A 23,172-nucleotide genomic window follows, 5' to 3' on the forward strand; every position below is an offset into this window, starting at 1 on the left:
ATCAATAATGAAAAAAATATTATTTTTAATTAATAATTCATAATAAAATCAATAATTTAGAAATGATGTCTTCATAACATTTACAAATTTATATCTAATGTGTGTTTTGATTACCAAAAAAAAAAAAAAATCAAGAAATAAAACGTAAAAAAGAAAACGGGAGCTATATGAAGAGTCATTAAAGAGAATGTAAGAAAATGAGTGAAGGAAAAAAAGGGTGATAGAAGAATATAAGTTTTAGAAATAAAATTTATTTAAAATAAATAAATTAAAAGGGTATTTAAGGAAATTTTTGAAAAAAGAAGAAAAAGAAGTCAGGAATATCTATTAGTAAAGGGATGTCTATATAACATTTGTCCTAGATGAATGTAAAACCCACAAGCGCAAGCAATACAAAAAGCATCTCCCATTAGTTGAGTGTCCTTAAAAGAAGATGCAGAATGAAAAAAAAAAATATTATTATTATTATTAACGGATAAAGATAATTCATATTTTATCATAGCATTTGTCATTGTCACTTAATTTGTCTCCCAAATAATATGTTTGAATGAGATTGTTTGGATTTAGATATCTAGACTCTTAATCTCTCTCACTAGAGAAAAAAACACATTTGGACTTTTAGATAATCTTCTAAATATTTGTTTAAGAACCTATTTTTGTAATAATTTAAGACTAAGATATAAGTGAAAATAAACAAGTTAGGTTTTATAAAAATGGACTTTAATTTATTTATATGATATTAGTGGAGATGAGATATTTCATGTTTATTTTAATACATGTAATATAATAATTAAAATTAAAAAAAAAAAAGTGAACTCAGTTTAAAAGAGAGTTAGGATTATTTAAGGAGAGAATGTAAAATTGACATATAAGATATTAACAAATAAAAGAGGGTTATGATTATTAAAAGGTAAATATGTCTTTAAGAGAAGTAGAAACTAAAAAAATGATATTTCTTTTGTTTATTTTTATATATAAACATATTTTTTAAGTTTAATATAACATTAATAATAATTTATTTAAAACCATATTTTGTAATAAAATTTCTAAATAGAACAAGATTTATCTTTCAATAACCTTATAAATTTGATTTTTTTTATACAAGTCAAGTCAACGTGTTCAATATTTAAACAGATAAATGAATATATAATTTTAATCTATCTATATTATTAATAAAAATGATACACATTTTTTTATGTACATTTTTTGTTGATCATTTTGTTCCTTAGCTTTAAAAATACTCTTTTTCTCCCATACATTTTTTATTTAGTTTTATTCTTTGCTTTTATTCCTTTTTTGGGTAATATAAGATAAAAATCCAAAAAAGCAAAGAAATTACAGCCTCAAAGACAGAATTCCATTGGCATTAGCTAAGAGATAGAGTCTTAACTCAACTGGGGCAACTCTAGCAACAAAGTACCAACGTTCGGGTCCAATTTATCTAAAAATTAGCACAATTTCCTTCTCTAAGAGTATGAACCATTTGCTAGTTCCAAGGTTTACACATGAAGTCTCTAATGTTCTGGATAATAGTCACATATTTATTACTCTCTCCATTTTTTATCATAGTCATTTAAGGTTTTGCACATGACTTAAGAAAATGATTGAAATTTTAGTTTTCAAAAATATTTATTACTTATTTTCTTATTCTACCCTCTATTTTTTTTTATAGTATTTCATTGGAAACATATTATTCTTTTAAATGCAACATTAACTTCACATAAGTGGTTAGAAAAAAAATAGGTAGACATTAAAAATAAATAGACACATTGTTCAGTAAACATACATTAATTATCAAGGATAAAAAAGAGGAAAAAAAAATTACTTCCTCCGTTTTTTATTCATAGTCGTTTTGTCAGAATTTGTCGTTTTTTTTTTCATTGTCATTTTACTAAAATCAATGACTTATTAATTATTTTTTCTCATTTTTACCCTTGATAATTAATGTATGTTTACTGAACAATGTGACTATTTATTTCTAATGTCTACCTATTTTTTCTTCAACTACCGATGTAAAGTTAATGTTGCATTTAAAAGGACAATATGTTTCCAACGAAATACTATAAAAAAAATAGAGGGTAGAATAGGAAAGTAAGTAATAAATATTTTTGAAAACTAAAATATCAATCATTTCCTTAAGTCCCTTGCAAAACCTTAAACGACTATGAATAAAAAACAGAGGGGGTAATAAGTCATTGATTTTAATACTCCCTCCGTTTTTTTTTTCATAGTCGTTTTGTCAGAATTTGTTATTTTTTTTCATTGTCATTTTACTAAAATTAATGACTTATTAATTTTTTTTCTCCATTTTTACCCTTGATAATTAATACATGTTTATTAAATAATGTGTGTATTTATTTTTAATGTCTACCTATTTTTTCTTCAACTACCCATATAAAGTTAATGTGTATTTATAAGAGCAATATGTTTCCAACAAAATACTATAAAAAAACAAAAAAAGGGACAGGTATAATTAGGTTACAGTTCACGTGTAATCAATACATTAATAATTAATAGAGTAGATTGCAGTTCAACAGTCTCAAAAATACAAAAAAAAATAAAGGGTAAAATAGGAAAGTAAGTAATAAATATTTTTGAAAACTAAAATATCAATGATTTCCTTAAGTCTCGTGAAAAACCTTAAATGACTATGAAAAAAAACGGAGGGAGTAAAATGACAATAAAAAAAAACGACAAATTCTGACAAAACAACTATGAATAAAAAACGGAAGGAGCATAATAGCATGTGGTCGACTAACTTCAAGATATGGGTAGGGTTTGAGACATAAATTATAGCCCTAAACCACATCCTCAAATTACTCAAAACATCTTACATTCTTTAAATAATTACTCAAAATTACTCGTATCATTTAATTGTTAACTACTCACACATATTTAAACGTAATTTTTTTAACAAATATATATTAATAATAAAAAAAATTTACTAGGTAAAATTGGGAACATTGTAATATTATATTTGTTATATTTATGAGAATTTTGTTTATCTTAAAATATATTATAATACAATTGTTATATTTACTTTAAACTTAAATATATTTTTAATTCTCATAATTATCACACCGTCTTGTTTAATTTTTATAATTTTTTTAATCATTTTAAATTCTTAACGTTGTTTTTGTATTCTTTCGTCTTGTTTAATTTTTATAATTTTTTTAATCATTTTAAATTCTTAACGTTGTTTTTGTATTCTTTTTTAAGTTCTTATTACTAACTCTAGTTAACTTAGTGTTAAAATAGTTAATAAAATATAAAATATTAATGAAGATAATTAAGATAACAAATAATATTTTAAATTAAGATAATTAAGTTATTTTTATTAAGTTATTTTCATGTACATAATTTAATTGAGTTATATATTTATTATTTTATATAAATAAAATAATTATATATAATTTTTTTAATATATTATGAATGATTATTTTTTATTACTTTAATATTGTTCTTACTTTTCAATCTACTAATTCATTTTAACATTGTATTTTTTATAAAAATTAAAATTTACTTAAACACTTATAATTTATTTTTAATATATTATTTTTATCTTTAGAGACAATATTACTACTTATAATATATTAAAATAAATAAATTATATTACAATAAATAAAAATTAATGAATTTAAATTTAAAAACAGTATTAAAAGTAAGATATTAAAAATGGGTCTAACTAAATTATATTTTTTAAAAAATAAAAAATGGAAAATTAACAATAAAATTAAATGTAATAAAATTGAATTTTGATAAAAATTAAATTAATAAAAATCATTGTTCATAATATATTAAAAATAAAAGTAAAAATAAATTATAAAAGTAAGTTATATATAATTACCTTAATTATATATAAAAATACATTACTTAATTAAATTATGAACATAAAAATAATTTAATTTTTAATGTAAAATATTTTTGTTACCTTAATTATTTTAATTAGTATTTTGCATTTTATTACCTATTTTAATACTAAATTAACTAGAGTTAATAATAAAGACTTAAAAATAAAAATAAAAAAATATATATAAAGCATTTGAAAGTGATAAATTTATTTTAGAACTAAAACAAGACAAAGTGATATTTACAAAGACTTAAAACATATTTAAGCCTTTATTTTCTTTTACAATGTAATTGTATTATAAGCTTATTTAGAAAAAAAAATATTTGAAACTTCTTCATAATTTGTAAATTTTTTTCATATTAATTTTTTAATAGCTCATTTTTAATTTATAAATAAACTAATTTTAGTTTAAAAAAAATATATTTAATTTAATTTAATTTTTTTCTTTTTAAAAATATTTCAACATAAATTTATCCCAACAATACAAATATGATAAAGGATTGAGTTAGTCAATTTTATTCCTAATTTTTATCATGTCTAAATTTAGTCAAGTTCAAATTAGAATAAATAATTCTATCAAATTTTTTAGTTGAATCTCTTTGACTGCTCCATTCAATCTCACGCTCACAAGTGAATTTGCAAAGTAGTTTTAATCAGATATGTTTCAATACATCTAAAAAATTTAATATCGTTTAAGAATCTAGATTAGGAATAGTTTATACATATTTTTCTTCCTTTAACTTATTATGGTACCTCTTAAAAATAAAACCTTATCAATTCAACATTTATTAAAATAAACTATTTTAAATACAGTTATCTTAAAGACACTAACAAACTTATCGTAACATTGATCCCAAAGGACTCAAGTAAAAAAAAAAAAAATAATAATAACTAAACTGAATTTATCATCTTGTTGTGATTATTATTAAATAAATAAATAAATAAAATTAAAGTTGGGTAATGAACTCAGGGTGTAAACGAATACCCGGTTCAGTCGAGCCCATATAAACTCCAACTTTAGTTTGGCAGTGCCGAGGAAACAGTTGCAACTTGCAATGGCTAACAACGTTGTTGCTGTTGTTAAGGTACCTGCTATTTCTCTACCTTCATTACCCTTAACGAGTGATCCTCTCACTCTCATCCATAAGATTCAGAGCCAAAGACTCACACTTCATCTGAATTGCTCCCAAACCAAAAACACAACAACCTCATTCCCTTCTACCCTCTCAATCTCATCATCACCCCTCACAAACAAAACTAGTTGCTTTGTGTTGGCGTGTCTCCCTCCTGCTTCTTCTGAACCCTCCACCTCATCTTCCACTGCCAAACCCTCTTCTCTTTCTCATCCAACTAAGCTTTATGTTAGTGGTCAGTAACTCTCTCTTATCCCGCTTGTTACCCTTTTCGTTTTTCTTATCCAAATTGATCTTGAATTTGGCTGCGAGTGGTAAAGGTTTCAGCTTTTTCCTTTTTCCTTTCGTGGGTCTCCCCCCAGTTGGGTGCTGGTGGTGGTGTTGAACGCGAACAGTTTTAGTTGTTGTTGCAAATGGGAAATTGGGATGAAAAAAGGTTTTTCATTTACTTTTAGGATGAGGACTAGTTTGATTGTGAAGGATGGTTTAGTATTCTCATTGAGAAGAGGTTGTTTTATATGAGTTTTGGCATTGGGAAGCTTTGGAATGTTGTGTAGCGGCTGAAATGGTGGTGCCATGTTTAACTGGTTACTGAGATTAGGAGGAAAGGGGCAGTGGTATGGATTTGGTCAGCAGAACATAAGCGAAAGCCTGGTATTTTTGTTAGGATTATTGTGGATTTGATTTTGAGCATAATTCAGTGGTGGAAATTCTGCACTGTACAATGTTTTGCTACCCTCAATAATTTAGTATAACGGTGGAAGAAGGGAGAATGAATTCTCTAGCGTGAGATTTTCACTTGGATTCCACCATCAAAATCCCATGCCTCCTCCTTCTTCTTCTTATTATTAAAATCTTCTCTCTCTTACTTTTAATTAAGGGCTAAGATTCTTCTAGAAAGAAATTTCACATGAAGAAAAGATCTAAACCCGGAAGAAGGTGACCATTATCTCTAGCTTCTATTCAGTGTTAACACTAACATCGTATTGTTATTTATTTATTTATTTTTTCTGCAATCAGTAACATCATCTTGATGTCATTCATATACCAGATGTGATTGCTCTTGATTCAGTATCCCTTTGCCATATTTTGCTACAGCCTATCGATAGTATTCATTATTGTTTGATGAATATATTGTTTGAATTATTGCAATTTGTTATCAATTTCTTTGATGATTAATTGTTTATATGTATATTTTTGGACAATAACGTCATAAATGTTATTTTGCGTTCCTTTCAGGGCTATCATTTCGTACCACGGAAGAGAGTTTGCGAAATGCGTTTAAGAATTTTGGTCAACTTGTGGAAGGTAGGATGTAGGAAGGAACAGAAAATTTTGATCTTTTCCTCTTTGTCAATTATGCTATTTGACTAGAATTTAGGGTTTATTGTCTGTTATTGATTTGCCATTTCTAATCAATTTGGCAACACTCTTACTTCTAAATATATGCTTAACTTTATAAACAGTCAAGCTGGTGATGGATAGAATCGCAAATAGACCAAGAGGGTTTGCTTTTCTTCGATATGCAACTGAAGAAGAATCTCAGAAGGCTATTGAGGGAATGCATGGAAAGGTACGAATTTGTTGTTTCTTATGGCGTTTTCACTTTTGAAAGCTCAGATATATAAATGGCAGTTTATCTTGTTCAGGAGACTAATATGGAGAGGCAGCGTTTTTGCAACGTCCACTGGTTTGCTAACTATAAGTTAGAATTTTACTTGATTCTTTGTGTTTATTCTATGACTAACTTTTATAATGGCTATCCCAAGGCTTATCTTGGTTACGAGGGTGAATTTTTGAAGTGAATGAATAATATAATCATAATCATGATTCATTTATGTTGCAAACTAATCCAGAAACTATATTGAACTTTCTAAGCGAGAAGTGAGTAAAAAATATTGCAGGATTCTTCATGTTATTGGATGAGATTTATCCACTGTTTTTGAAACATTTGATTTTTCAATTGTGAAGATTTGTAACTGGTTAAAATTTGATGTAATCAAATACTCGCATATTATTCACTTTGACACACTTTCTGTCAAATATCAATATAAGACAATTTATTTTAATATGCTCCCTTGGACTCAGGGTTTAAGTTGATGTAATATCTTGATGTTCCCAGGCTTCAAATTTGAATCTCCATTTTTTGTTTCCTTTTTCTTTCCTATTTGCTATATTTAATTCACCTAAAAGAGTTTTAAGCTATGTTGGATACTGACAAGAAAGGAACCCACTTTTTCAGTTCTTGGATGGTAGGGTCATCTTTGTGGAAGTTGCCAGACCGAGATAAGAGCTATGCCAAAGGCACAAGGAAGACACCAAATTATAATGAAAATCCAAAGGATACATTAGCCACATGTTCATCTTGTTGTGTAATCTGTAGAATCGTTGCTGCATTGTACTTGACACTATAAAAGACCCCTACTTGATTAAACATGTTTCAGGCTTCAGCAATGGAATTCATTTAAGCACCAATTGTCATTTCCTTATTGTTGCGCTATATTGTCAAACCTTACAAACGTCAATGACGTCTGCTTAAGTAATTGTTGTCAGAAATCAGAATTTTGAATGCCGACTTGCCATCATCAATTAGTTACTAATAAATTTTGATCATCATTGTATACCTTTTAATATTTATAGGAAAAGTGGGTTATATTTTAAGTATTGACTTTACATTTAGCCAAAATAAAGAGCACTGTATGGATATTATCACTTTTTCTAACAAATTATTAGGAAACATTGAATTGAAGTGGATTATCACTATTTTGATTACCAAATCATTCAGCAAGGAACGCTTATGATTTCACTCTAGTAATCAGCTTGGACGATAGGGAATGAGCACAGGAACTGTAAATTCAACAAGCACAAGTACTGTAAATTCAACGATGAAGAAACAATGTTTATAATCTATTATTAAAAAAATGACACACAAAATGCAGATATACAAATTGCTAAGGTGACACTGTTGAGACTAATACATCACGTCATTTTGTTTTCAAGAGCCAGTTGTTATGACAACCACAAGTATTTGATGTTTAGTGACATGGGGTGTTTGTCTACGTTTCCGGGTACACCCTTCATCAATGATGCAATCATGCAATTAAAAAGACACAAATGTCAAAAGTAGAAATAAAACAGTGACGACAGAGTTGCTGCTATATGTCTCTGGTTTAAGTAACTGTAACAAGATACAAGCCAGAACTTGAGTTATTGGACATGAAGTGTTCAGGTGAATGAAAGAAGAAAGATCATAATGGAAAAAAGAATTGGAAATCAGATGCTTGTCAATTAGACAATTAGATCACAACTACCTAAATCAGGTCCTTATTTCTCTCTCTCTCTCTTTTTTTTTTCTTTTTTTTTTTTCTGATTAACAGCATGAACTATGAAACATCTAAAAATGAAATGTAAGGCTATGAGCACACACGAGCTCGTTGCCCCTCCCTCTCTTCCATGGCAACAAGTAAAGAATTTCCATCTCTTTCAGCTAAACATCTTTTATATGGTACAAACCCCCTTGAAGGCTTCTTGGGTGCAGCTCCTTCCTCATTATATTTTTGACACTGAGAGTCAACAACATCTGAGTTCTTGCTTTGGTTTTCCATCTCACAAACTAATTCAGTGTTGGAACCAGTGCAACAACTTTCCTCCTCCCTTGATCTTACTTTCAAAGAGGGCCTAATAGACATGGGATTTAGGATCTGATTGCAATGCTCCATGTAGAAAGCTGGAAGGCCTTGGTACAAAGTCCAACACGGCAAAGATGATGATGCATCAGGTGCACATTCACTGAAACATAGGTTCTCCTTTGGGGGCTCTATGCTGGTCACATTAGCTCCATCAGCATCAGGTGTTAAAGGCCAGTTACCATTAAAGCCTAGCGACAATTGTGTATCTACTTGCTTGGATTCGCCTGACTGGTCAGGCTTTTCATTCTCCACATCATCCAATTCATCAGACTTTACAGTTATTGGCTTACCATTCTCATCATTTAGGTTCATTGACTTCTGATTACCTATCGTAGAGACTGTTCTTCCAAAAAGCTTAATACTAGTGGTTTGTGGCATGTTGGCAGCATCTTCTATGAAACATTCAGTGTCCTTAGAACTAAACTCGGACTTCTGTGGTAACACCAGAGAATTTGAAAATCAGTAAAACCAACGATTTATTTTAAAAGCTAAATCATAGAATACCATGAAGTTTATCATACCATGCATGTGTTTGGGTTAGAAACAGTGGATAAAGGAACTGAAGCTGGCGATCCTTTCTCTTCCTCTTCGGATGCTTTGGATGTCATGCAATCATTTTCCTTTTCGACAGGTGACAAGTTGACTGAGTGAATATCAGTGGTGCAAGAATTTGGTGAAAGGCATCTGTTAGTCTGCTCCGAAAATGCAGACCCAAATGCTTCTGAACCAACTGTAGATAGCACTGAGGTTGGAGACGGGGTGTCTTTCTCTGCAACTAACAGGTTTGTAGATGGAGATATTTCTGTTTCATTTGATATGGTGTGTCCTTTGAAAGAGTTAACTGATTTCCGAGGATATGGATGGAGAGGTTTTCTCTTAGGCCGAGGAGGAGGTATGTTAATTGGCTGTATAGAACTCTCAGCACTGACCTCAGATTCCCTCACAACCTGAAACCAAGTAAAGAGCATGATGTTTGAGAATCCAATTCGCCTCTAACTTTAATGCTATTAAATTGAAAGTGATCAAAATCCTTTACTTTCTGGTAGAAATAGGTCTATGGAATGGAATGGAACAATCAAATCCAATTCTATGAAAATAGCATCCATCATACCAGTAGAAAGTATATTCTGAAATTTAAATAAATAAACAATTATAATAATAACCTTAGAGAAAAACTTTTGAGCATGGCTTCGAATCTGAACAGCAGTTTTGGTACCTATATGCTCTGCATGAAGAGAAAATGACTTCACCTGACTTGACAACAAATGAAATAATCATTTGCTTCAGATGAATAAATAGAACATGGAGTTTACCTTCAATTTGGCGCCAGCCACGACCATACAATTTCAAAGCTTCAAGGAACTTTTGATGCTCTTCCTCTGTCCACTTCTCCCTTTGTTTAGTAATGGTATATGGTTTCCTCACCTGATGAAAATCAAAACAAGTTTCAGGAACCAAAGCTAGAAGAGGAACATAGTGGCAGTTCTTCAGCCATATTGCTCCATGAAAAGGGAAACAACATTTTAATATGTAAAGCAAAGCAACCTTGGGGGTATGGCTGTTTCCAACAGAAGGTATATGAGCATCATTTTCAGATTGCTTTCCACCACTGGAATGGCCGTTACTAGCTGAGCCAAATATGGTTGATCTAATGCTTTCTATTTGGTCCTACATTCAATTGTAGCAAATGAATTAATAACTTTCCTCCAATGAAAAAACGTGAACAAATGAAAAAGAAATGGATAATTTCATCATGAAAGAAAATGATGCTCACTAGAATATATTTCAGTTCCTTTTAAGAAATAAAGTCACTGGATGAATTCATATTTGAAATTCTCTTTTTTCCTATTAAAAGAGGAGAAAAGTCTCCAGAAGAGTGAACGTAAGACGAGTGGGACCTGCTTCCAACCAATCAGCAGCATGTTATTTAGTGTCTACAAGGGCTTAGTTGTCACCTCTTTCAAACACACATGCTAACCAGTGTAACTATACTATAAGCCAAAGCAAATATTCGTTTATACTATAGTTACTAGAAACTACTCGGCCAATAATGTCATTAATGAAAATAATCAGCTGATGCCAACATGGTTCCTTTTACGTAGTTCCTGTCCAAAACTTCTAAGCAGTAGTTAAAATTCTCTACTACGTTGCACGGATATGGGTACGACTTTGGTACCCGATACAAGGTTTTAAATGAAGGTTTGAAACTGCAATTGCAGTCACATTGACCAAATTTGATTATACTGTTTCATGAAATCAAGGTTTTTGGACTTTCTAAAACCACAATTGCAATTTAAAACCTACAACATATGCATGGGATAAAATAAACTTCAAACATTAAAAGTAAAGGTCCATTAATATACTTTTAAAAATACAATTCAAAACTAACATAAATAGAATAAAATATTTGTATATTGTGAAACTTGTACAATAGAAGACATTAATAAATCCGCATCTCACGAGAATGGATGAATGGATTTGATTGGAGTAACAAAAAAGGAAAAACTGATCCAAACCGAAAAAATCCCTAATCCTAACTGAAAAACTATCGACCTTTTTTGGAAAAAAATGATCTAGGTAGTATATAAGACAAACCTAACCATACCCCAAGCCACGCCTTCTTTAATTAGAGTCACATTCAAGTCACCTAGCCATTGTTCTTTCAATAAATACCCAATTACCAAATGATATATCCATGCTTCAGAATCCCCATAATATATTTAGATGCCACCGACGAAACACATCTACCTTTTCTCTCATAAGAATAACAGCTCAAAGCAGTACTAGAAATCTGAATTAAGATGATCAGATCAAGAATTGTATTGATAATACTCCTAAAAATTAGAAGCCAATAAACTGGAAATTTGAAAAGCACTTTACACAACCATAATTGTGTGATCGAGCTACCATTCAAACACCTTGTCAATTTGATATCTTTCGAGATAAACTATTGAATAAATTATAAATCTATCAATGTTCCAATCCGTTTCCCATACAACTTCCACATATGAGACATAGCTTCTACACAAATAGAAGACTAACAGCTCCCAAAAAAAGAATCACCCTCAGTTCCATGTTTCTAATCATTCAGCTCCCAAATTGCTAAAAAAAAAATAAAAAAGCAAAGGGTGTTCGAAAAACAGTGGCAGCTTGGACTGTTCCTTGTTATACCTGCATCTCCATTGGAGCAAAATGAGAGAGTCAGCTCTGCCTCAGAAAACACCCAAACCTCCACAGAGACCAACCCCAGCAGCCAACAACAAAACAGCTGTCACCAATCAAACCACACCAAAAAAAAAGTGAATTTTTTGGCAAATAAAAAAGATCACATAGCATTTTTCATAATCTCCACACTCTCTATGTTACATGTTATCTCTCAGATACCATTTAAAAAAAAAAAAAAACAGCTCTCTTTTTCTTCTTTCAAATACAACTTCAAGAACCAATGCACAAATCAGATCAATCAGTTACCAATGCCAAAAACACGTAAAGAACTGAATCCTAATCATGTTGTTCTTGTTCCAAACACAAAAATTGAGAACAATGGATACCTCGGAATTTGGGACACCCCAAATCGGGAAATCTGGATTCAACAGTAAAAGCGTTAACTTTCTCGGAAAATATGAAACTTTCCGAGAAAATCAAGGCACCCCGGATGAAGAATCGGAAGAGAAGGACAGAATGAGGAAGAAGGTGTGAGCAGAGAAGGGGAAGAGAAGGAGAGAAAGAGAGAGATTATAAATTACGAAAAATAAAAATAAAAAAATGAATAAGGGAAAAATGAGAGAGTGACACGTCAGATTGGGAAAATATTTTGGGAGAAAAAATAAAGGAAAAATAATTTTCCATGGAGGATTCGAGAAGCCATTGAGGTTTTGTGGCTGACAACGGTCCGGGCCCAAAGACACGTGGCGACTGCTTGTGATGTCTGATATTTAATTTTGATTGGGAAAAATAAACATTTGGTGGAAATTGGAAAATGTGGTGATGCAGATTTTATTGTGGAAGCCATCCGTGCTGAGAAGATAATTCACAAGATTTTTATTATAACAAAATATGAGTTTTTTTACACTTGTTAATAATATATTTTTATTTATTTATTTAATTAAATTAAAATAAAAAAATATTATTAATAACTTTGATTGATTATTAATATAAAAATTTTTATATTGACAGTGAATAAGTGATTAACTTATAAGATATAAGATTTTTTTTTTCTGTATTTTAGTGTGCCTTTTTTGACTTATTGTCATTTTTGATTTTCTTTTCCTCTACTTCTAACATGTGAATCTGAACCTTGAATGAGTGTTTTTTTTTTCCCTAATATATTATAGAACATATTGTGAGGATACGTATATGGCTAATATTATTAAAAGTTTCGATTGATTATTTTTAGTTATTTTCTTTATCAACAAGACTTAATCTTAAAATCTCATTTAAGTGAACTAACTCAACAATTTGTTGATCTTGGCCGTAGGATTCTGGTACAATATTGAAATATTTTGTTTTTGATAATTAAGTTGTGAAGTCTTTATCAATTACTATTTTTTTTGTTGAAATATTTAAGAGATTAAAGTTTATGTATTGATAATATAAAATAATGCCATGCTGTTGATCATTTAGATATTATTGTTGGTATGATTTATTTATTTATTGATTTAAAATTTAATAAAATTATTGTAAATAATAATTTATAATTAAATGATATATAAGATTATTTTACACTAATAGTATATCACCTATTTACTCATAATCTATTTCAACACTTTTATTAAAAATTTATTTTCTAATATAATTTTTTTTCATATACATGATTAAAACACGAGATTTCATTTGAAAACATCTTGTTCTAATTTCACTCATATTGACATTTAGTTTATGTTTAGGTATAATAATAAAATAGTAACGGGATACATTATTAGAATAAAAGTTAAATTCAAATTTAGACAAATGGTTGATACTTAAATACTAAAATTGGTATATATTATGAAAATGACTTTTTCAAACCACTATTTTTGACTAGGAAAAATAGTTTTTTTAGTATGCTTGTAAACATATTTAGTAAATGAATAAAGAAATAAGAATAAGTATAGTAATTGACATAAGCTTTAATATTAGTATAATAGACCTTTAATAGTTTGTGTTTGGGGTTTGAAATGATTATTAAAACAAGATAATATTTTTAATGACTCCAATTAATATTTAGCACATCAATTATGTGAGTGTCACACCGGTCTAGTCATGCTTGTCTTAATTGGCTTTAGTTATAGTTAGCTTACAATTAGTTCAAATCAAAGGATAATTATTTATGTATTAAATCAAATGGCATAATATAAAATTCCAAGCGTGTGGTTCAGCGGTAGGGGTTGATCCACCCTTAAACAAGGTCAGGGGTTCGAATCCTGCCTTGTGTATGCAGCCGCGTTAAATCTTAGGGCCAGCTATCCCACCCTCCAACGTAGCGAGGAGATTAGTCACTACTGTCGGCGATGGATACTCTAGCAACGAACAAAAACTAATAAATTAATAGCGTTTACTTTAGCTTAAGGTAGGAACACAGGACATCGATCAGTCCAACAAAACAAACACACTTTCAGGTGATCCAGCAAAATCTAAGGTGGGTGTTGAAGACTTGTCAAACACAATGATTTTTGGGAGAAAAATGTGAAAGTCGAGGCCACAATTTTATTATTTTATTTTTTATGTGAACTAATAAATGTGATAATTGCAGTTATATATGTGATAGATATTTTAAAAATCAGACTTTTCAAAGATATCCAAGTATATACTCATATCTGATTTTATCGCAGTGTATTAGTTGAATAAATATAATAATTCAATGTAAATTTAATATTATATAATTAATATATTAAGTAATAAATTAATAAATAAATAAAAAAGAGTTAGAGTCACGTAAAGTTATAAATCAAGTTGTGAATAAAATATTTAAGCATATACAACGTAAATACAAATCAATATGTACACAATTAAATAATCTCTACCAGAAATGTTATATAATATATAAAGTGTCACCATAAATAATATATATATATATATATATACATAATTTTAGTATTAATTTTGAATCATATTTAATAATATATATTATGAGTTTATAGTTTTTTAATAATATATCAATATATATTATTTACACATATTATATACACATAATTTTAATATTAATTTTGAATCATATTTAATAATATACATTATAAATCATTATAATTATGAATTACTATGTATATATTTTTTTAACAATATATCAATATATATTATATTTATATATAGATAAAAATAATTATATTACTATAAAATATGAGTCATTACATGATATTTTTTTTCGTAGTGAATAATTAAAAAAATAGAATATTGACATATATGAGTTAAATGGAGAGGTCAAATTAATGTATCATCTTATGCCATATATCTTAAAGTAACTGTCAGTATTAGACTGACATAAGAATCGGGAAGTTTAATTTAAGAAATTAAGTGAGAGAAATGAAAAGGAAAGAAGAAAAATATATAGTATAAAATGAGACAATTTGTTAGGTAGTAGAAAGAAATGAAAGGTTGTCTAGTTGTGTAAAAAATGTATATAAAATAACATAAATATTCCTATAATAGAAAATAGATATAAAAGGAGAATTTGGTATTTTTAAAAATTTACATGCATTCTTTCATCATTCTCTCCATTTCTTGATGGAAGAGGTTTTGAGTTGAGATGGATCTCATCAGTTATCTACCTCACCAAACCTAGCATTGATCTTGTGGATGCTTTCCCTTTTTTTTTTTCCTTCCTGACATAATGTCTAGAAAAGGTAGCATAGTTCAAGTTTAGTAAAGTTCACTCTGTTTGACTATAAACAGAAAAATTGACTCAATAGACTTAAATTGGAGCAACTAATAAGCAACAAGTTCCTTAATATTCAAAGACTTTTATTATTTGGCCAAAAGGTAACTATGTTACATAAGGAAGATAGTTTATTATCTTATTAACTCATCTTGTTAAGAAAATTAGGATTTACAAAAACAACAAAACTTCACATTTAATGTGCAACTTTAACCCTAACTACCTTATACTTTAAGAAATAACATCAATGTAAATATGAATATTTGTTGCATACAAACATTTACGTAATAAAATAGGATATGGAGTAAATTTTTACTATCTTTTTTCTAGAATCATAATATTTTTGTTGTTATATAAAAATATAATTTGTATATGTATAAACATTAGAATATAACATAATTAACATGAAGTCGTACATGATGTATATACATCATAGCTAGTCTGTAAAAATAAGTATATATACACAACTGCAATATGGCCAAAATAGTAGTACAATTAATTAGTATCAATTTCATACATGGCATCATAAAATCATTAACAAAATGTTAGCTTAAATACTGTCAACAAAAAGAACCCTTCATTGGTTGGTTTGAAACTAACAAAATAATCATAGTGTCAGAAGGAATTAGTGAACCTGCCATCTAAAAAAACACATAGGGAAAGATAGACATAAAGGTAAGCTTTTAGCTAAGGCACCATGTGGTAACAAAACAAACAAGGGGGCTTAACTTAACATATTATCACAACATAAATAAGAAAATTGAGCAATTTATATCATACCACAAATAGTAATCAAATGCAATGAATGAATACATAAATGTAGATTAATGCATCTCTACAAAAGACTTTCCAACAACATAATAATAAGATCACATAATCCATTAATTCACATCCTACACACATATCGATATTCACCAATAGTAAGTGTCCATGTTGGGAAAAGCCTCATTAAGCAAGTTGGTAAAAGTCAAATTCTTGGTGGTGGAATGCCCATTAACATACATGATACAACATCATTATAGGCAGACTCGTCATCATTGTTCTTGGGTGATGGTTTCTACAATGCATTTGGTAACAAAAATTTATTTAAATGAAGGGAAAACTATGACAACTTGAGGCGATTAGGTCATGGTCATAAGCTATTATAGAGAATCCTTGAAGATTTCAAAACCAATTACAAAAAAATAAGGCAAGAGTCTCTAATAGGCACTAACATACTAATAGTCAACTTCAACACAAATGAAGGAATGTCTAATATGAGATCACAACTCGAAGAAGAATTTTAAAATTTCATATCAACATGGACCTCGTACAATCAATGCAAATATGAACTAACTTGTTGACCATGATCAAAGTGAAATTAAAGGACATCTTAAGGGAGAATTCTGATCTTGTTGTATGGACAATATTGAATATGCTCGAAATAGATCCACAATTCATGTGCACAAATTGAAAGTTGATCTTAAAGTCAAGTCAATAGCCGCGATACGATGAAAAATAGGCCAAAAGATGTTGAGTTACTACACAATAACCCAAGCCAATAGCTCATGCAAGTAATTGTTGTCCAAGAAATCTATGACACAATAGTTGGTTAATTGCACACACATATAAGAATTAAATATATATATATATATATATATATATATACATAATTTATACAATATTCATTAACAAAGACTAATTTATATTTATAAAACATGATTTTTATTAATTAAATATTATTTTAACACAAATAAAAATTTACAACATTATGTTGACTATCTTTGTATTTTTGAAATAAAAGTATATAATAAACAACTTTTTTTTTCCCTTTAATTTTGCATACAACTTGGCCCTACTTGTTTGAAGATGACACTAGGTTATGACTTTATATATAAAGTGTGTACATGAATATGTCACATGATCTTAGCAATTATAAGATGTGGGTAGGATCTCTCCAATTGCTGGGATCAGAATTAAATATCACCTTTCATATCAGTGAAGTTTTAAGATAAAATCATACATATGCACTTCTCAGCTGTAAACTTTTTTTTTTATTTTATCTCCTTAGCTTAGAAGATTAATCTTATAATTACGTCCAGAGAAAACAACGAACAAAGACAAAAATAAATAAAAAAAGAAGAATAAAAATTTCTGATAATTTATTGTAATATTCTGGAATGCGTCGGTCAAAAATAAAAATCTCAAAAATATACAAATTATGTTATACATATTATATGTGAAAATTTTGGCATAAACTAAATTTAAATGTTATATTTATCAATAATTTTTTGCAATAAAAAAGAATTTGTGTGGAAACAAGTAAAGTTTAGAAAGAGTCATCATCATATGAAACTAGTCATATTTAACACACGGATTCTAATATTTTATTTTTACTGCAAATTTAAATGTAACATAAATTTTGGTATGTGTTAAATCAATATTTATCAATAAAAATTATATCTCAAAAAATATAAATTAACATTGATGTAAAAAAATGTATTTTAAAAAGTGTATGAGAAATGAATGATCAACATTTATCGTGGTATAATGGTTGAAAAGTGTGGTTTCGCAATATGGTGACAGGTGGAAAAGAAAAATCCAGACACCACCCATCAACCAATGCATAAAGAAAAATAGAGTTTGATATAATTTTTAAGTGTTTGAGCTTAATTCACGCATGATTTAAAATCTTTTAACAGTATTAACAAAAAAGAAAAATATATAAAAGTGTAACGCCCGATTCTAACGCCAAATTTATATAATAATAATTATATATTTTTTATATAATATTTTTGCAAATATATTGTTAATAATATTTTTTTTATAGATAAAAATAAAGAAACAGAATATTTTGTGAATTTAATACATAACATATCGTTCTAAAGTATTTATAATAATGTATTATTATACACAATATTTCTTTCTTTCACTTCTATTACAAACTTTACATTGATAATAGAAATAAATTTACAATAACAATTATAATAGATTCATTAAATAGCCTCCACATTTCAATTTCTTCCAAGAAAGACAACAGCTATAATCACTGCAAAATGCTCTGGAATCCTAAGTAGATCCATCTATTTTATAAGATATTTAATTTTAAAAACAAAGAAAAGAGAGGAGTAAGAACAATATCCAATAAATACAATAATTCAAAAGAATAAACAGAATTATTTAAAACCAATATTAAACATATATATATATATATATAGAAATATAAATATATATACAAATCATATATTAGATTTTCATGATACAATAAAATTTGAATTATACTTGTAGTGACTAGTTAGGATAAATGAACATCATCATAATACCAACCAACAAAAGGATATTTCACCTTAACCAACAAGAGGATATTTCACCTTCATTTCTTACTCATTTAAATCCCCAAGGTCAAACCTCCAGCTACAAATAATTCAAACTTTATCTTCTATGGCCATAGAACAATATTTATTTTCATAAGTCCATGAAAAATAACAACAAGACGAGTCCAAGATATCACAATTATATCATAGTTGATTATAAATATATTTACGTAACAAGAATATATTAAGAATATCAATTATATAAATAAATATAACAATTATTATAAAATAATTAAACAATATAAAATATGAATATATTAACAATTATTATAGATAAAAATAAACATAGATTAAGTAAATAAATGAGGTTAGGGGCACCTCACTAGATAAATGTATCAAGAAAATAACATAAATAAATAACATAGTAGTAAATAAAATTTTAAAGAAACAAAGTTCTCCTCCCCCTTACCTTAAAATGTAGATTTATCAAAGAGTGGTTGTGTAAAAGAAATCTCTTACTTCACTCTCTGTCTCTCTTTCTTTCTTCTCCTTTTATTTTTCTCTCTCTTCACTTTCGTCTCTATGTTGCTCTATTACCGTGAGTTTTGATGTCTCCAATTTTTTTACCACAAGTGAACCTATTTATAGCACTCCAAGTAATGATTACTTGGTTAATATGTAATGGTAAGTTCATTCAATTATACTTATGTTGGTACCTATAGTTAGAATTAGGTAATATTGGAATTGTTTTGAATTCCACGGGATAAGGGGATAAGGTGCTGAGGCTTATCTCTGCACTTCTTATCCGGACATTTATTGCATTTTTTTTTTGAAAATTAAGAATAAATATTTTTCCAAGAAAAGAAAAATGGTGATCCGCATATATTTATACGTATCTTCATATCATAATTCAAATGTTTAAAAATAAAAACTAAATTCACCAATATATATATATATATATATATATATATATATTAATATATTAATAGTTTATAATTAAATTATCATTCTAAAATAATACATCATAAACAAGATTTTTAAATCTTAACTAAATATTTATCTATTTTTATTTTAATTTCTGAAAATTTTGACAATAAAATTAAAATTATAAAATATCATAAAAAAAAATTGATTACTATTTTAATAATAATATAATAATATTATATTTAAATTTTAGGATGTTACAATTCTTCCCTACTTACAGAAATTTCGTCCTCGAAATTTTTTGAAAATAAAAATGGGTATGTTCCTCGCATCTTGCTTTCTAATTCTTATGTTACTTTATTGATCATCTCACCAACGAATGTCTAATGTTAATAAGTACAAGGTGAGCAACTTAACGAACCTATCCTTTATAATCCAAATAAGATCAAATTTCTTAAGCATATAACTACAACTAAGTTCATAGATACAGAATCTTATTTCCAAATTAGGACATCTATAGACAGTAAAAATATTAAAAGACTCTAGTGTTCCTCCTTAAACTTTTGGCATACTATATACTAGTATACAAATTCCTCTACTTCTCTTTTCTCCTTAAGCCATGCTTCCATTGCGCCACTCTGATACATTTTAATATCTCTTAAATGAATACTAAAAGTACTTTTATGCCATTCCTCTAAGATCATCTTCCTTAATTCGAGATTACTAGGCACACAGATTCTATATTTGAACCTCAAAACACCATCAACTTCCAAGTGTAAAGGGTTATCTATACCTCTACCAATATTTTTTCCACTTGGCTTACTAGGAAAGGATTTAACTCCTGGGTCCTCTAAACACATCCATTAATCTATTAGTCCTTTCAACATATTCAATTCAATGCTCCTAAGGGTGAGCTTACACATCACGCTTAAGTTTGTAATCTCCTCAATCAAATTCAACCCTTACATTATCAAAATGAATGATCATCCTACTTAAGGCATTTGTCACCATATTACTTTAATTTTTATGACTCTCTCCAAGGATCAAGTACTTAAGCATAAGTTTACTTGGTACGTATAATCAATCTCTAAGTCTTACCACCTTATCTATACCCAAGGCAACCTCATATTTACTACCTTGTCTTATGGTCTCATGTCTTGTCATCAAAATGAATCAATTAATGATATTTTTCTAATTTCCTTCAATAGTCCATTCTTTACTCGAGTCATACCTAGTCTCATACTACTAGGAATAATTTCACAAGTCGAACTTAAATTCCTAATTTGAGCCAAAAGATACATCTCTTTAACCATAAAGAAAGATAAATATAGATGTTTCCTACACAAAGCATCGACCACTATTTTAGATTTACCCAGATAACAACTAAGATTAAAATTTTAATCCTTAACAGTTTCTAACTATTTCTTCTGTCTCATATTCAACTCCTTTGGATCAAACAGATATATAAGATCCTTATGATCACTAAATATCTCAAACTTAGAATCATACCAGTAATGTCTCCAAAATCTCAAGCATAACTATCACAACCTCTAATTCAAGGTCATGGGAATAATCCACCCAAACCTGTCTTCAAAGCATCACTGTATACCACATAAGACTTACTAGAGTCCGGTAATGTTAACACTAGTCAATTTTTTTTTTCTTAAGAGTTTGGAAAATACTCTCACACTATTTGTAGCAACCTCGGTCGCGACGGGACGGCGAAAAATAAATTGAAAAAGAGGGAGTCGCCACCAATGTTATTTTTTACGGAAAAACATTGGAAAAACCATAAAATAGAAAATAGTCTGCGAAAACCAAATTTTGAGTTCGGGAGTCGATTACGTATGAGGAAGGTATTAGCACCTCACAACGTTCGTCCTAAGACGATTACCTTTAATTAATTAAACTAATTATTTATAATTTATAAAATATTTATCTCACTAAAATTATCAAATATGTTTTATTTAACTAATTTAAATTATGCATTGAAAAAAAAAGGTTAAAATTATTATTGTTATATAAAAAGGAGGATAATATATTTTTTTATTTTTTTGGCTCGACAAGATTTAGTTCTTGCTCCTACGTATCTTCATGTGTAATGAAGAATCAGAGTCACGTAGTTCTTTGTAAAAAATATTTGTGTGTTGATATTTTTTAATTAAATTTTATTTTTGTTAAATATAAGATTCTTGAACTGTCTCAGCTCATTCATCTTAAAAATATAAAATTAACTAAGGTGTACACCAAAGTCAATTCAATAAAATTTTAATTATAATTATTGCTAGCGATGTTATGATGTTAAAAATTCTTAGTCGGGCATTTTTGTTTTTGGAGGAAAAATTTAAAGATAAGCTGTCACAACTTGTACTTTAAATTCAAAGGTTAAAAAGATGTCACATCTAATTAACCATTCCTCCAATAAAATTTTTAATACAATAATTTCATATATTTATATTAAATATTTTAAAACTATATTATGATATTTAATCAAATTTTGAATTTAAATAAGGACTAAAGATATTACTAATATAAAAATAATAAAATAAAAAAAAGAAAAAGAAATGAGTTTAATATACTCACAATTCTTCGCTACAGAAGTGGGTCTCCTTCTCTGGGTTCCCTCTGGTCCAAGGTGGAGATGTGTGTGGGAAGGGTATCCTTTGGGAAGGCCAAGGGGGGAGAGATGTGTGTGTTGGTGCCTTTGGGAAGGGGAAGGGCGCTATTTATAGACTTTCTGGAGGGACCGGTACGGCCCGTTCTGAATCCGGAACGGCCCGTTCCGGGGCTGCAATTTTACTCACAACGGCCAACTTCGGAACGAGCTGTTCCAATTTCGGAACGGCCCGTTCTGGACTAAAATTTTTAGGTATTTTGGTAGTTTGAGAACGGCCCGTTCTGGACTAAAAAATATAGGTCTTTTTGAAGGTTGGAACGGCCCGTTCCAGTTTGGGAACGGGCCGTTCCAATTTTTGGGAACAGCCCGTTTTGGGCAAGAAATATTAGGCTTTTTGGAAGGCTAGAACGGCCCGTTCCAGTTTTGGAACGGCCCGTTCCGGGCTAGAATTTATAGGTGTTTTTGGAAGGTTGGAACGGCCCGTTCTGAATTCAGAACGGCCCGTTCCGGGCTAGAAATTTTAGGGCTTTTTTGAAAGGTTGGAACGGCCCGTTCCAGCTTTTGGAACGGCCCGTTCTGGGATATAAATTTTAAGGCTTTTTGGAAAGTTAGAACGGCCCGTTCCAGATTGGGAACGGCCCGTTCTGGGCTAGAAATTTTATAAAAAATAGTAAATTACCCTCCATAAAAGTATAAACAATGAGGTGTTACATTTGACTTACGTATTTTTGTCTTTTTTATTCTTTTTTGAATATACCTTTTTTCTATTTTTTTTTAAACAAAAATTGACATTTCCCGGACGAAATTGGGTTACTA

At 28.9% G+C, this 23,172-nt stretch overlaps 2 protein-coding genes across 4 annotated transcripts; one reads left to right on the forward strand and one right to left on the reverse strand.

Annotated features, from left to right (window-relative positions):
• The first annotated feature begins 4,861 nt into the window (after positions 1-4,861).
• On the forward strand, positions 4,862-7,458 carry LOC109803991 (uncharacterized). Its single transcript, XM_020365714.3, has 4 exons — positions 4,862-5,218; positions 6,223-6,291; positions 6,450-6,556; positions 7,226-7,458. The coding sequence occupies exons 1-4, from the start codon at positions 4,906-4,908 to the stop codon at positions 7,271-7,273; spliced, it is 537 nt and encodes a 178-aa protein (XP_020221303.1). The 5' UTR covers positions 4,862-4,905; the 3' UTR covers positions 7,274-7,458.
• A 649-nt stretch (positions 7,459-8,107) lies between these two features.
• On the reverse strand, positions 8,108-12,392 carry LOC109803586 (protein REVEILLE 7). 3 transcript variants are annotated; one of them, XM_020365220.3, is made up of 7 exons: positions 12,224-12,392; positions 11,844-11,940; positions 10,218-10,340; positions 9,986-10,097; positions 9,836-9,897; positions 9,194-9,619; positions 8,108-9,104 (listed from the first exon to the last, which is right to left on the reverse strand). In XM_020365220.3, exons 2-7 carry the CDS (start codon positions 11,853-11,855, stop codon positions 8,397-8,399), a joined length of 1,443 nt encoding a protein of 480 aa, XP_020220809.1. In that variant the 5' UTR covers positions 11,856-11,940; positions 12,224-12,392; the 3' UTR covers positions 8,108-8,396. The 3 variants fall into 3 exon arrangements, with proteins under 3 accessions (XP_020220809.1, XP_082930619.1, XP_082930621.1); XM_083074493.1 differs by lacking the exon at positions 9,836-9,897 and adding an exon at positions 10,447-10,570; XM_083074495.1 differs by lacking the exons at positions 9,836-9,897; positions 11,844-11,940.
• Positions 12,393-23,172: the final 10,780 nt, after the last annotated feature.

The sequence above is a fragment of the Cajanus cajan genome, chromosome 1 (assembly GCF_000230855.2).
Source record: "Cajanus cajan strain Asha chromosome 1, NIPB_CcT2T_4, whole genome shotgun sequence".
Classification (NCBI taxonomy): Eukaryota; Viridiplantae; Streptophyta; class Magnoliopsida; order Fabales; family Fabaceae; genus Cajanus; species Cajanus cajan.

Coding starts and splice junctions, on each gene's coding strand:
- LOC109803586 (XM_020365220.3), bottom strand. Junction 9,620..9,835: donor CTCAAAAGTTTTTCTCTAAG/GTTATTATTATA, acceptor ACTTGGTTTCAG/GTTGTGAGGGAATCTGAGGT. Junction 9,105..9,193: donor CTAACCCAAACACATGCATG/GTATGATAAACT, acceptor GTGTTACCACAG/AAGTCCGAGTTTAGTTCTAA.
- LOC109803991 (XM_020365714.3), top strand. CDS start 4,906: ATGGCTAACAACGTTGTTGCTGTTGTTAAGGTACCTGCTATTTCTCTA. Junction 5,219..6,222: donor AACTAAGCTTTATGTTAGTG/GTCAGTAACTCT, acceptor CGTTCCTTTCAG/GGCTATCATTTCGTACCACG. Junction 6,557..7,225: donor TTGAGGGAATGCATGGAAAG/GTACGAATTTGT, acceptor CCACTTTTTCAG/TTCTTGGATGGTAGGGTCAT.